Source organism: Hyperoodon ampullatus (assembly GCF_949752795.1).
Source record: "Hyperoodon ampullatus genome assembly, chromosome: 8".
Lineage (NCBI taxonomy): Eukaryota > Metazoa > Chordata > Mammalia > Artiodactyla > Ziphiidae > Hyperoodon > Hyperoodon ampullatus.
This window is the reverse complement of record NC_136921.1, coordinates 116,493,470-116,509,466: the sequence shown is the minus strand read 5'-3', so window position 1 is coordinate 116,509,466 and position 15,997 is coordinate 116,493,470. Positions and strand designations below refer to the sequence as shown.

The window sequence follows — 15,997 nt, the reverse complement described above, 5'->3', positions numbered from 1 at the left end:
TTTCATGCTGACTGGACTCCAGATGAAAGTTTTTAAAATATTCATGCTATCCCTGAATTTCAAATTAAGATGTTTTGGGAGATTCTCATTTTGAGATGTCAGATTTCTGTTAGATTGAGCATTATTAACATCAGGAACCTGCAAATACCTTGTGTTCACTATCGGTTGGCCTATAATTAGCCTCTATTAAGGAGTCAGTACATACGCTTGAAAAGATTTTTATTCTGAGGAGGCAGCTACCCAGCTGGCAGAAGCCCATTCTCTCTTTTCTCAAAACACAGCTCCCATGTTTCAAGAAGCTGGCAGATGATGCTTTGGCAAAATAAAGATGAGGATGAGAGCATGTGGGATCTTCCCGGGCTGGGATCAAACCTGAGTCCCCTGCACTGGCAGGCAGATTCTCAACCACTGCGCCACCAGGGAAGCGCTTTTTTTTGATGTGGACATTTTTTTTTTTTTTTTTTAGGTCTTTATTGGATTTGTTACAATATTCTGTTTTATGTTTTGGTTTTTCGGCCCTGAGGTATGTAGGATCTTAGCTCCCTGACCAGGGATCAAACCTGCACCCCCTGCATTGGAAGGCAAAGTCTTATCCACTGGATCGCCAGGGAAGTCCCTTAAAATTTCTTTACCTAAATTCCCTACCCCTCTTCCATCAAACTCTCAGGGAGTGATACATTATAATGAAAGGAATGTATCTAGTATTCCTTTCCCTTTCCCTTTGGAATGGGGGTGAATCACAGACCTGAAAAGTTGTTTGTTGAATGGGAAGTGATTGACTATGGTTTTCTGATTCTTGGGCCTCTCCTCTAGGACTCATCTACACTCCCACTAATTTCTCAGAGCTAAATGGAGCTGATACAAACTAGGGTTGAGCTCTTTCTGTTGTTACACATAATCCAGAGAAGCTTATTCATCCTAATGAATATAGCAAAATAAGGAGACAAATTTAAAATAAAGGACAAATTAGTGAGTGGGAAGATCATATTTAGGAACTCTTCTCATAGGAGGGAAGAAAGTACAAAATAGGAAGCGTAAGAGAAAAGTTAAGAAATGGAAGATAAGTCTCTATTCCCCTAAGATTAGGAGCAAGACAAGGATGCCTGCTTTCAGCACTTTTATTCAACATAGTATTGGAAGTTCTAGTCAGAGCAGTTAGGCAGAAAAAAGACATGATAGGCATCCAAATTCTAAGGGAAGAAGTAAAATTACTTCTGTTCAAGATGACTTGATCTGATAAGTAGGAAACCCTAAAGATTCCACAGTAAAACTATTAGAGCTAATAAAAGAATTTAGAGGGCTTCCCTGGTGGCGCAGTGGTTGAGAATCCGCCTGCCGATGCAGGGGACGTGGGTTTGTGCCCTGGTCTGGGAAGATCCCACATGCTGCGGAGCAGCTGGACCCGTGAGCCATGGCCACTGAGCCTGCACCTCCGGAGCCTGTGCTCCGCAACCGGAGAGGCCACAACAGTGAGAGGCCCGCGTGCTGCAAAAAAAAAAAAAAAAAAAAAAAGAATTTAGAAATGTTGCAGGATACAAGATCAACCAACAAGAATCAAGTGCACATCTATACACTAGTAGTGAGCAATCCAAAAATGAAATTAAGACAATAATTCCTTTACTGTAGCATCAAGGAGAATAAAATACTTAGGAATAAGTTTAACCAAGGAGGCAGAAAACATGTACACTGAAAACTACAAAACGTTACTGAAATGAAAGAATATCTAAAGCAAAGATAGCCCATGTTCATGGATTGAAAGATTAATGTTGTTAAGAGGACAGTACTACCCAAAGTGATCTGTAGATTTAGTGCACTCCATATCAAAATTCCAAGAACATTTTTTGCACACATTGGACAGACCATCCTAAAATTCATATGGAATCTCATGGGACTCCAAATAGTCAGAACAGTCTTGAAAAAGAAGTAAAAGGTTGAGTTTGCATGTCCTGATTTGAAAACTTATTACCAAGCTGTAGTAATCAAAACAGTGTGGTTCTAGCATACAAACAGACATGCAGACCAATGGAACAGAATGGCGAGTCTAGAAATAAACCTTCGAATACATGGTCAGATGATCTTCTCCAGAGGTGCTAACACCATTCAATGAGGGAAGAGTCTTTTCAACAAATGGTGCTGGGAAAATTGAATATCCACATGCAAAAGAATGAAGTTGGATTGGTTACACCATATACAAACATTAACTCAAAATGGGTCAAAGACGACTGTGGTATTGTGATTTATAATAAACATATATTTGATCCTTGTCCTGTTTCTGGCACAGAGCTCCTAAAGCCCTTGGAATTTTCTAAGTCAGGAGAGCCCTAAAAGTGTTTTTGTTATGTTAACGAAGCCCTTAGGTAACCCACTGATAGGGGTTGGTTGACTGGGGGACTCACCATGTGATTAGGAGGTTGGAAGCTGGCACCCCCAGCCCCGCCCCAGCTGGGAGGGAAGAGGGTCCAGAGATTGAGTTCAGTCCCCAGTGGCCAGTGGTTTAATCGGTCATGCCTATTTAATGAGGCCTCCATAAAGACCCAGAAGGAATGTTTGGAGAGCTTCTGGGTTGGTGAACCAGGACACTTCCACGTGCTGGGTCCCAAACTCTACTGGGATAGAAGCTCTTGTGTTTGGGACCTCACCCTGTGTATCTCCTCATCTGGCTGATAATTTGTATCTGCTGATATCCTTTGTAATAAACTGTTAATCTAGTGAGTAAACTGATTTCCTGAGTTCTGTGAACTGTTCTAGCAAGTTAATTGAAGCCAAGGAGGGAGTCATGAGAAGCTGTTTAATAGCCAGTAGCAATCTGGACCTGTGATTGGCATCGGAAGTGGGAGCAGTCTTGTGGGACTGAGCTCTTAACTGGTGGAGCCTGATGCTCTCTCCAGGGAGATAGGGTGAGAATTGAGTTTGTCTGACACGCAGTCTCGTTGGAGGACTGAGTTAATTGCTTGGTTGTGAGGAAGACACGGACACATCAGAGTGGGTGTAGAATCAGAATGACAAAATTTTAAGTGTGAGAGCTAAAACTATGAAACTCTTAGAAGAAAACATAGGGGAAGATCTTCATGACATTAGATCTGGCAATGTTTTTTTGGATATGACAATAAAATGTAGGCACAGCACAAGAAAAAATAAAAAGTTGGACTTCATCAAAATTAAAAACTTTTGTGCATTAAAGGACACTCACTATCAAGAGAGTAAAAAGACAGCCCACAAAATGGGAGAAAATATTTGCAAATTGTGTATCTGATAATGGATTAATATAGAGAATATATAAAGAACTTCTACAACTCAACAACAAAAAAGCAAGTCAAATCAAAAATAGGAAAAGGATTTGAATAAATATTTCTCCAAAGAAGATACGCAAATGGCCAGTAAGTACATGAAAGTATGCTTAACATCAGTAGGCATTAGGGAAATGCAAATCAAAACCACATGAGATACCCTTTTACACCCATTAGGTTGGCTGTTACCAACACAGAAAAAGAAAATCCAGAAAATAACAAGTGTTGGTGAGGATGTGGAAAAAGTGGAACCCTGTGCATTGGTCGTGGGAATGTAAAATGGTGCAGGTACTACAGAAAACTGTTTGGTGGTTTCTCAAAAAGTTAAACATGGAATTACAGTATTCTACTCCTAAGTATGTACCCAAAAGAATGGAGAGCAGGGACTCAGATACTTGTATACCCCTGTTCACAGCAGTATTATTCACAGTAGCCAACAGGTGGAAACAACCCAGTGCTCATCAACAGATGAATCAGTAAACAAAATGGCCTGCAGTCGTCCCTCGCTGTCTGTGGGGGATTGGTTCCAGAACCTGCTGCAGATACCAGAATCCAAGGATACGGAACCTGCCGTATGGAGGGCCGACTGTATACATACTGTGGAATATTATTCAGCTTTAAAAAGGAATGAGGGGGCTTCCCTGGTGGCGCACTGGTTGAGAGTCCGCCTGCCGATGCAGGGGACGCGGGTTCGTGCCCCAGTCTGGGAAGATCCCACATGCCGCGGAGCGGCTGGGCCCGTGAGCCATGGCCGCTGAGCCTGCGCGTCCGGAGCCTGTGCTCCGCAACGGGAGAGGCCACAACAGTGAGAGGCCCGCGTACCGCAAAAAAAAAAAGAATGAGGGACTTCCCTGGCCGTCCAGTGGTTAAGACTCTGAGCTTCCACTGCAGGAGGCACAGGTTTGATCCCTAAGATCTCACACATGCTGCACAGTGCGGGGGTGGGGGGGAAGCTGAAATTGACACCACACTTTTCAGTGGCAACATAGACTGTAGGAAGATGATAGAGTAATATATTTTGAGTGATAGAGTAATGTATTTTGAGTAATATAGTATTGACAGTAACTTTGAACCTTGAATTTTTTTTTTTAATAACAAATTTAATCAGTTATACATATACATATATCCCCATATCCCCTCCCTTTTGCGTCTCCCTCCCACCCTCCCTATCCCACCCCTCCAGGCGGTCACAAAGCACCAAGCTGATCTCCCTGTGCTATGCGGCTGCTTCCCACTAGCTATCTACCTTACGTTTGGTAGTGTATATATGTCCATGCCGCTCTTTCACTTTGTCACAGCTTACCCTTCCCCCTCCCCATATCCTCAAGTCCATTCTCTAGTAGGTCTGTGTCTTTATTCCTGTCTTACCCCTATGTTCTTCATGACCTTTTTTTTTCTTAAATTCCATATATATGTGTCAGCATACAGTATTTGTCTTTCTCTTTCTGACTTACTTCACTCTGTATGACAGACTCTAGGTCCATCCACCTCATTACAAATAGCTCAATTTCGTTTCTTTTTATGGCTGAGTAATATTCCATTGTATATATGTGCCACATCTTCTTTACCCATTCATCCGATGATGGACACTTAGGTTGTTTCCATCTCTGGGCTATTGTAAATAGGGCTGCTATGAACATTTTGGTACATGTCTCTTTTTGAATTATGGTTTTCTCAGGGTATATGCCCAGTAGTGGGATTGCTGGGTCATATGGTAGTTCTATTTGTAGTTTCTTAAGGAACATCCATACCGTTCTCCATAGTGGCTGTACCAATTCACATTCCCACCAGCAGTGCAAGAGTGTTCCCTTTTTTCCACACCCTCTCCAGCATTTATTGTTTCTAGACTTTTTGATGATGGCCATTCTGACTGGTGTGAGATGATATCTCATTGTAGTTTTGATTTGCATTTCTCTAATGAGTAAAGATGTTGAGCATCCTTTCATGTGTTTGTTGGCAGTCTGTATATCTTCTGTGGAGAAATGTCTATTTAGGTCTTCTGCCCATTTTTGGATTGGGCTGTTTGTTTTTTTGTTATTGAGCCGCATGAGCTGCTTATAAATTTTGGAGATTAATCCTTTGTCAGTTGCATCATTTGCAAATATTTTCTCCCATTCTGAGGGTTGTCTTTTGGTCTTGTTTATGGTTTCCTTTGCTGTGCAAAAGCTTTTAAGTTTCATTAGGTCCCATGTGTTTATTTTTGTCTTTATTTCCATTTCTCTAGGAGGTGGGTCAAAAAGGATCTTGCTGTGATTTATGTCATAGAGTGTTCTGCCTATGTTTTCCCCTAAGAGTTTGATAGTGTCTGGCCTTACATTTAGGTCTTTAATCCATTTTGAGCTTATTTTTGTGTATGGTGTTAGGGAGTGATCTAATCTCATACTTTTACATGTCCCTATCCAGTTTTCCCAGCACCACTTATTGAAGAGACTGTCCTTTCTCCACTGTACATTCCTGCCTCCTTTATCAAAGATAAGGTGACCATATGTCCGTGGGTTTATCTATGGGCTTTCTATCCTGTTCCATTGATCTATCTTTCTGTTTTTGTGCCAGTACCATACTGTCTTGATTACTGTAGCTTTGTAGTATAGTCTGAAGTCAGGGAGCCTGATCCCTCCAGCTCCATTTTTCGTTCTCAAGATTGCTTTGGCTATTCGGGTGAACCTTGAATTTTATATCCAGCCAACTGTCATTCAAGTATAAGAGCATGATTAAAATATTCTCAAACATAGACGATTACATATAAAGTCCCACATGGGAAACATTTCTTGAGGAAAAACTCAAATGAGTAGAGAAATCTAGCAGATGCTGCTAGGTGTGTGTAATGTACATGTGTAAGACATGCAAAGAATGATTGAATACCAAAGTAAAGTTGTTGTCTTAAAAAAAAATTAGCCATGACCAAAGAAAAGAAAAATAGAGGAGGTATATCCATAAAACCTGATGAGGATTGGGTGGAGGGGAGATTGGGGGCATGCGGCCCTGGTAAAGTTCTGTCTTGATAAAGGGATGACAGTTTATCAAATAGAAAGGATGTAGAAAGTGCAGAAGAAGCAGTGGACAAGTTGAAATAATCAAGTTGTCAGTTAAAAGGCAGAAATTGATGATTCAATAAAAAAATCTACATTTTTTTATGGGAAATATTCTAAATAATTTGAAACTAGGGGGAGGGGCATGGATACAACATTATATGAAAATTGAGGATCTCAACAGTGCTTTTACTTAAAAGGTTATATTTATGGATAGTTACCATATTAGAAATTAAAACTGAAAAATTAGGGACTTCCCTGGTGGTCCAGTGGTTAAGACTTCGTGCTTCCATTGCAGGGGGCGGGGGTTTGATCCCTGGTCAGGGGACTAAGATCCCACATGCCACGTGGTGTGGCCCAAAAAAAAAAAAAAAAAAAGCTGAAAAATTAAAGAAAAACTTTACTGGTTAATTTAAAAATAGCAATAATATTCCCCTGATAGGTTAACAGAAGTAACATTTTTATGAAAAATAACTATCTTACTAAACAACAAAAGAATTAAGTGAGAAGAGTAGCATTATTTTATGCACTTTTGCCAGTCTCTTTAATGCTTGATTTAATAGACCAGTACTTAGATTCTCTTATCTGCTCCTGCATTCACTCTGTTGCAGTATGTTGTTTTGATTGAGGGTACGTGAGGAGAATCCTGGGACCATGTGGATCTTTCATCTGGGGATCCCTCAGGGGTCCTGAGAGCACACTCTGCGACCTGCTTTTTCTGTGCAAGCTTCTTTGTTATCACCCTGACTCCCTCCAGTTTGGTGTCTTCTGAGTTTATCAGTAGTTTTCTCGCTGTCCATCTTCCCTCCCACCTTCCATTTCTGCTTTTGCTGTTTCCTACCCTACATTCTTTCCAGTTTAAGACCGATCTTCAAGTCTTCACTGATGATTCTAGTCTCAGTGACTCTCTCTTCTCTTCTCTGGCAGATATAGTTCGTTCCACATGGTTTGTGCTTAAGTGTTCTAAGATTTCTTGTTTTCTCTTTCCAGTTATTATAAAGCTCCTTTAAAGTAGGGACCCTAAAAATTGACAAGAGTTTCTTCTTACACATAGTGTTGGGTACACAGTAATATTTGTTCGTTGATAGGAAGTGACACTATCCAGAAAAGCACATAATAGATCACAAATTCTCTTTTGGCCTTAAATGGTTTATTGGAAAACCATGGTATCTTCCCCATAACTGGCTACATGGTAATACTTGGTGTTGCAACTATTTTTTTTTTAAGAGATCTTGTGTAATTAAAACCATCTTCAGTTCAGACTTGTTGATCTTATAAGTCACTTACTGATTTATTTTCTTGCCATTTCAGAAAAAAGCCAAAGGGCAAGAGCTGTTTGATCAGATTATGTACCACTTGGACCTTATTGAAAGCGACTATTTTGGACTGAGATTTATGGATTCGGCACAAGTAGCAGTGAGTATCTGTTTTTTGGAGGCTCTAAAATGGGGACAGAAATGTAAATTGTCAGATGATGTGCTAAGTGCTACAAGGCTATACATATACTCAGTGTCTTCTTTTTTCCTGTGCTTTTCTTATTATGGCCTGAAGCTTTGACCCCTTGCTTAAGAATAACCTGAAGTGCTTGTTTTTAAAAAAAAAAAATGAGTTCTGGCCCTAAGCCAAATTGCTAGAGCATGATCTTTACAGATGAGACCTGGAAATTTCATCTGGTGGATTGGTCTCGGGCATACTAGAGTTACCACTGTGTCTTGAGGCTGCTGGGATGGGAGGTTTCTGGGCTCTTGGGTGAATGAGTGACAGAAGTTCCTAGTTTGCAAATTAAGGTGAGTGGACTAGGATATCCCTAAGGTCCCTTCCAGATCTCTAATTATCTAGATGTTCTTTGACGTGTGCATTTCAGATGAGAGAACAACATATGTAATAGGGTAGGAAGTTGGAGGCTTTTCAAAGAATTGAGTACTTTACTAGGATTTGACTGGAGGGCATTTGCAAGAGAGTAGTAGTTAAGATTGGAAGGTGGGTTAGTGGCCAAACTGAGTAGCAAAAGTGTTAGTAATAAATTGGCACTATTCTTTAATAACTGGGATTAGGAATTTTTCAGGCAGGGAGGTTATATTTTTCTTTAGGAAGTTTTACATAGGAATATTGTGTAGGATTGTTTGGAGTGGCCAGAGAACGAAGTCACAGAGGGTCAGTGCAAACACTTCGGGGATAAAAGTAATATAAGGGCCTAGAGTCGGGCATTCACAGTAGCCAGGAGAGGGAGGGAGCAGGGAGGAGGATATCAAGACCTCAAGGCTTGTTTTCTGGAAGTTTGTGATGGGTGTGTGTGTGTGTGTGTGTGTGTGTGTGTGTGTGTGTGTGTGTGTGTGTGTGTGTGTGTGTGTGTGTGTGTGTGTGTGTGTGTGTTTAGTGACACAGTAATTGCAGTGTTTAGGACCCGGCCCATAGGGACAAATATATTGCGTAATAAGAATTCTCAGGTTCCTATTGGAGTGGGTTTTCGGTGGGGGGGCGGCATTTGGTGTGATTGATAAATTAACTGGAATACCTCTGTAAGATACTTTATAAACCCACATGTATTGGAGATGAACTCCTAGGATGGTTTTATAGAGCATCTTAGCTAAATGTACAGCTGTTAATAGTGTTAGCTGCAGCTGTTTTCTTGATTTCCCCTGATCCCCAATTAAAAAAAAATAAGCATGAGCATTTAGCTACAGGGTATTGGTTAGGTAAATTTTGATACATCCTTATAGTGGAATACCTGCAGCTCATTAAAAACAGTTATTTTTAAGTATACTAGTTGACATGAATGATGAAAAAAATAAAAAGGGTTACAAAAGGGTAATTGAATTTTTTTGAATTGAATTTTACAAAAGGGTAATTGAATTTTTCTGTTTTTAAAAAATCTGGATATGTGTGCACCCATAAACATGAAAAAATTTGAAAAGCTGTTTTCCATAGTTTCAGAGTTCTGTTCGCTTAATAGATTTAGTATAGGAAGCATGTCTGTCATTCTTCTTTTGAACCTTATTTCTTGTCTATTAGAGGAAACCTCCTAAGGGCAGGGAATGAATCTTAGTTAACCTCTGATACCCAGCATGTGGTAACAGCCCACAAGACCATTTACTGAATTGAATTCTCCTCTGCTACTTAGTTTGATAAAGGCTTGGTTAACTGGTGAGTTGAATATCATTAAACTCTCATCTCTAGTATAATGGAGTTAAAGTCTTACAACCAGCTGAAAAGAATAAATGATTTTGGGGGAAATCACACAGCCTCCCGTTTTTTGAGGGGTTGTGAGGGAAAAGAGGTAGAAGTGTGCCCATGTTACGTTTCAGGTACTTTCTTTCCATTTCTTAAAGTATTTAAGTAATTGTGGAAAGAAACAGACATGCAGCCGTGCCTAAGTTGCAATACTTACTCTTTGCTAATATCAGCAATTACTGGATTACTAGATCCCATATTTTTTCCTCTCATTTCATACACATATAGTGCTCTTCTGGTCATAACAAGTGTCTGGTAAAGCCAGCATTAGAATTTGTAATCCCTACTTTTTTTAGTTTTAGTTTCTCCCTCCCAATGCTCAGAAATCTAGGCATTTAAGATTAAATTTATATAGTCTTACGTTTTTTTCAGTTTCTACTTGTGCCGTCACTAAAAGACTCTTTGTGAATTGAGCTGGAAGAACAATAATTGGTGGATGAAAGCTATGGAAGATGAACTCTAGATAGCGCTTTAGGTATTCTTAAAGTGCTGACTCACTTCCATAACAGTCTTGTGACATAAGTGAACATAGAGATGAGTGTCAGTGATTCAGAGCGTGGCCAGATTTAACCCCAGAATTAAACAAAATTGATGCTTTACGACAGTTCACTTTGTTGGTGAAGATAATGAACGTGATAGATCATGTGGATTTTTGGCCAAGATCATCTATGTAAACTAGGTTAACCCAGTGGTTTCCATAGCTCTTTTTCTGGAACCATTTGAGAGACAGTTGCAGGTAGGATATCCCATTACCCCTGAATTTCCTACAAACAAGCATGTTCTCCCGCATAACTCAATACAGGCATCAAAACCAGGAAGTTACCATTGTGACATTACCACCATCTAATCCTCAGACCCCATTCAAGTTGTGCCACTTGTCCCTAGAGTGTCATTTATAGCCAGAGGCTCACTATTTACCAGTCACTCCACATTCCTTCTCCCCATAGCCCCTGGCAAAGGCTAATCTTTTGTTTGTATGGATTTGCCTGTTTTGAGAATTTCATACAAATGGAGTCATGTGATATGTGGCCTTTGAGTCTGGAAATGCACTTGGCATAATGTTTTTACGGTTCTTGCATGTTGTAGTACGTGCTTGATCCTTATAGGTGAGTAATATTCCACGGTAGGGATATACCACATTTTTATTCATTCACTGATAGACATTTAAGTTTATTCATTTTTGGCTATTATGAATAATGCTGCTGTGAACATTTGTGTACAAGTTTTTGCGTTGAACATAGTTCTCAGTTCTTCTGGGTATGTATCTAGGAGTAGAATTACTGGGTCATAGGGTAACTTGCTTGTATAACTTTTTGAGGAACTGCCAAGCTGTTTTCCATAGTGACTGCACCATTCCACATTCCTATCTGCAGTGTATAAGGGTTCCAATTTCTGCATATCCTCACTAACACAACATTTCCCCTTCTTTTTGATTCTAACTAGTTGGTATGAAGTGGTCTCATTGTGGTATTGATTTGCACTTCCCTAATGGAAAAGATGTGAGCATCTTTTCATGTGTGTATTGACCATTTGTATATCTTCTTTGGAGAAATGTCTATTCAGATTCTTTACCCACTTTAAAATTGGGTTATTTACTTTTTATTGTTGAGTTAGTTGTAAGAGTTAAACTATTGCCTATTCCATAGTCACAAAGATTTAGGCATGTTTTCTTTTTTGTCTGTTTGGAGTTAATTTTGGTATATGCTGTAAGGTAAGGGTCAAACTTCATTCTTTTACATGCGGATATCCAGTGGTCCCAGCACCACCACTTGTTGAAAAGATTATTCTTTCCCCATTGAATGGTCTTGGCACACTTACTGAAGGTCAGTTGAGCGTGGATGCATGGGTTTATTTCTGGGTTCTTTGTTCTGTTCCCTTCATCTGTATGTCGATCCTTATGCCAGCACCACATTGTCTTGATCATTGTAACTTTGTAGTAAGTTTGAAATTGGAAAGTGTGAGTCCTTCAATTTCATTCTTCTGTTTTGGCTGTTCTGAGTCACTCATATATCCATATACATTTTAGGATCAGCTGGCCTGTTTCTGAAAAGAAGGCAATTGGAGTTGTTTGTTTGTTTGTTTGTTTATACAGCAGGTTCTTATTAGTCATCAGTTTTATACACGTCAGTGTATACATCTCAATCCCAATCACCCAATTCATCACACCCCCACCCCCACCCACTGCTCCTTTCCCCCCTTGGTGTCCATACGTTGGTTCTCTACATCTGTGTCTCAATTTCTGCCCTACAAACCTGTTCATCTGTACCATTTTTCTAGGTTCCACATACATGCATTAATATACGATGTTTATTTTTCTCTTTCTGACTTACTTCACTCTGTATGACAGTCTCTAGATCCATCCGTGTCTCAACAAATGGCCCAATTTTGTTCCTTTTTATGGCTGAGTAATATTCCATCGTATATATGTACCGCATCTTCTTTATCCATTCATCTGTCGATAGGCAGTTAGGTTGCTTCCATGACCTGGCTATTGGAAATAGTGCTGCAGTGAACATTGGGGTGCATGTGTCTTTTTGAATTACAGTTTTCTCTGGGTATATGCCCAGTAGTGGGATTGCTGGATCATATGGTAATTCTATTTTTAGTTTTTTAAGGAACCTCCATACTGTTCTCCATAGTGGCTGTATCAATTTACATTCCCACCAACAGTGCAAGAGGGTTCCATTTTCTCCACACCCTCTCCAGCATTTCTTGTTTGTAGATTTTCTGATGATGCCCATTCTAACTGGTGTGAGGTGATACCTCATTGTAGTTTTGATTTGCATTTCCCTAATAATTAATGATGTTGAGCAGCTTTTCATGTGCTTCTTGGCCATCTGGATGTCTTCTTTGGAGAAATGTCTATTTAGGTCTTCTGCCCATTTTTGGATTGGGTTATTTGCTTTATTAATATTGAGCTGCACGAGCTGTTTATATATTTTGGAGATAAATCCTTTGTCCGTTGATTTGTTTGCAAATATTTTCTCCCATTCTGAGGGTTGTCTTTTCGTCTTGTTTATGGTTTCCTTTGCTGTGCAAAAGCTTTGAAGTTTCTTTAGGTCCCATTTGTTTATTTTTGTTTTTATTTCCATTACTCTAGGAGGTGGATCAAAAAAGATCTTGCTGTGATTTATGTGAAAGAGTGTTCTCCCTATGTTTTCCTCTAAGAGTTTTATAGTGTCCAGTCTTACATTTAGGTCTCTAATCCATTTTGAGTTTATTTTTGTGTATGGTGTTAGGGAGTGTTCTAATTTCATTCTTTTGCATGTATCTGTCCAGTTTTCCCAGCACCACTTATTGAAGAGACTGTCTTTTCTCCACTGTATATTCTTGCCTCCTTTGTCATAGATTAGTTGACCGTAAGTGCGTGGGTTTATCTCTGGGTTTTCTATCTTGTTCCATTGATCTATATTTCTGTTTTTGTGCCAGTGCCATACTATCTTCATTACTGTAGCTTTGTAGTATAGTCTGAAGTCAGGGAGTCTGATTCCTCCAGCTCCGCTTTTTTCCCTGAAGACTGCTTTGGCTATTCGGGGTCTTTTGTATCTCCACACAAATTTTAAGATTTTTTTGTTCCAGTTCTGTAAAAAATGCCATTGGTAGTTTGATAGGGATTGCATTGAATCTGTAGATTGCTTTGGGTAGTATAGTCATTTTCACAATATTGATTCTTCCAATCCAAGAACATGGTATATCTCTCCATCTGTTGGTATCATCTTTAATTTCTTTCATCATTGTCTTATAGTTTTCTGCATACAGGTCTTTTGTCTCCCTAGGTAGGTTTATTCCTAGGTATTTTATTCTTTTTGTTACGATGGTAAATGGGAGTGTTTCCTTAATTTCTCTTTCAGATTTTTCATCATTAGTGTGTAATAATGCAAGAGATTTCTGTGCATTAATTTTGTATCCTGCAACTTTACCACATTCATTGATTAGCTCTAGTAGTTTTCTGGTGGCATCTTTAGGATTCTCTATGTGTAGTATCATGTCATCTGCAAACAGTAACAGTTTTATTTCTTCTTTTCCAATTTGTATTCTTTTTATTTCTTTTTCTTCTCTGATTGCCATGGCTTGGACTTCCAAAACTATGTTGAGTAAGAGTGGCGACAATGGACATCCTTGTTTTGTTCCTGATCTTAGAGGAAATGCTTTCAGTTTTTCACCATTGAGGACGATGTTTGCTGTGGTTTTGTCGTATATGGCCTTTATTATGTTGAGGTAGGTTCCCTCTGTGCCCACTTTCTGGAGAGTTTTTATCATAAATGTGTGTTGAATTTTGTCAGAAGCTTTTTCTGCATCTATTGAGATGATCATATGGTTTTTCTTCTTCAGTTTGTTGACATGGTGTATCACATTGATTGACTTGCATATACTGAAGAATCCTTGCATCCCTTGGATAAACCCCACTAGATCCTGGTGTATGATTCTTTTAATGTGTTGTTGGATTCTGTTTGTTAGTACTTTGTTGAGGATTTTTGCATCTATATTCATCAGTGATTGGTCTGTAATTTTCTTTTTTTGTAGTATCTTTGGTTTTGGTATCAGGGTGATGGTGGCCTCATAGAATGAGTTTGGTAGTGTTCGTTCTTCTGCAGTTTTCTGGAAGAGTTTGAGAAGGATGGGTGTTAACTTTTCTCTAAATGTTTGATATAATTCACTTGTGAAGAAGCCATCTGGTCCTGGACTTTTGGTTGTTGGAAGATTTTTAATCACAGTTTCAATTTCATTACTTGTGATTGGTCTGTTCATATTTTCTATTTCTTCCTGGTTCAGTCTCGGAAAGTTATACTTTTCTAAGAATTTGTGCATTTCTTCCAGGTTGTCCATTTTTTTGGCTTAGAATTGCTTGTAGTAATCTCTCATGATCTTTTGTATTTCTGCAGTGTCAGTTGTTACTTCTCCTTTTTCAATTCTAATTTTATTGATTTGAGTCCTCTCCCTCTTTTTCTTGATGAGTCTGGCTAATGGTTTATCAATTTTGTTTATCTTCTCAAAGAACCAGCTTTTAGTTTTATTGATCTTTGCAATTGTTTTCTTTGTTTCTATTTCATTTATTTCTAATCTGATCTTTATGATTTCTTTCCTTCTGTGAACTTTGGGTTTTGTTTGTTCTTCTTCCTCTAGTTCCTTTAGGTGTAAGGTTAGATCGTTTATTTGAGATTTTTCTCGTTTCTTGAGGTAGGCTTGTATAGCTATAAACTTCCCTCTTAGAACTGCTTTTGCTGCATCCCATAGGTTTTGGTCGTCGTGTTTTCATTGTCATTTGTCTCTAGGTATTTTTTGATTTCCTCTTTGATTTCTTCAGTGATCTCTTGGTTATTTAGTAACGTATTGTTTAGCCTCCATGTGTTTGTGGTTTTTTACTTTTTTTTTCCTGTAATTCATTTCTATTCTCATAGCATTGTGGTCAGAAAAGATGCTTGATATGATTTCCATTTTCTTAAATTTACTGAGGCTTGATTTGTGACCCAAGATGTGATCTGTCCTGGAGAATGTTCTATGTGCACTTGAGAACAAAGTGTAATCTGCCGTTTTTGGATGGAATGTTCTATAAATATCAATTAAATCTATCTGGTCTGTTGTGTCATTTATAGCTTGTGTTTCCTTATTAATTTTCTGTTTGGATGATCTGTTTATTGGTGTAAGTGAGGTATTAAAGTCCCCCACTATTATTGTGTTACTGTCTATTTCCTTTTTTATAGCTGTTAGCAGTTGCCTTATGTATTGAGGTGCTCCTATGTTGGGTGCATATATATCTATAATTGTTATATCTTCTTCTTGGATTGATCCCTTGATCATTATGTAGTGTCCTCCTTGTCTTTTGTAACATTCTTTATTTTAAAGTCTATTTTATCTGATATGAGTATTGCTACTCCAGCTTTCTTTTGATTTCCATTTGCATGGAATATCTTTTTCCATCCCCTCACTTTCAGTCTTTATGTGTCCCTAGGTCTGAAGTGGGTCTCTTGTAGGCAGCATTTATATGGCTCTTATTTTTGTATCCAGTCAGCAAGCCAGTGTCTTTTGGTTGGAGCATTTAATCCATTCACGTTTAAGGTAATTATCGATATGTATGTTCCTATTACCATTTTCTTAATTGATTTGGGTTTGTTTTTGTAGGTCCTTTTCTTCTCTTGTGTTTCCCATGTAGAGAAGTTCCTTCAGCATTTGTTGTAGAGCTGGTTTGGTGGTGCTGAATTCTCTTAGCTTTTGCTTGTCTGTAAAGCTTTAGATTTCTCCATCGAATCTGAATGAGATCCTTGCTGGGTAGAGTAATCTTGGTTGTAGGTTCTTCCCTTTCATCACTTTAAGTATATCATGCCACTCCCTTCTGGCTTGTAGAGTTTCTCCTGAGAAATCAGCTGTTAACCTTATGGGAGTTCCCTTGTATGTTACTTGTCATTTTTCCCTTGCTGCTTTCAATAATTTTTCTTCGTCTTTTTTTTTTGC

At 38.8% G+C, this 15,997-nt stretch overlaps 1 protein-coding gene across 1 annotated transcript in view; it reads left to right on the top strand.

The window, feature by feature from the left end:
• Positions 1 to 15,997, top strand: part of EPB41L5 (erythrocyte membrane protein band 4.1 like 5) — a 146,318-nt gene that overhangs the window by 13,386 nt on the left and 116,935 nt on the right. Inside the window, exon 3 of the mRNA XM_079710313.1 lies at positions 7,628 to 7,732. Coding sequence (XP_079566439.1) covers positions 7,628 to 7,732 — 105 coding nt within the window. The remainder of the gene's footprint in view (positions 1 to 7,627; positions 7,733 to 15,997) is intronic.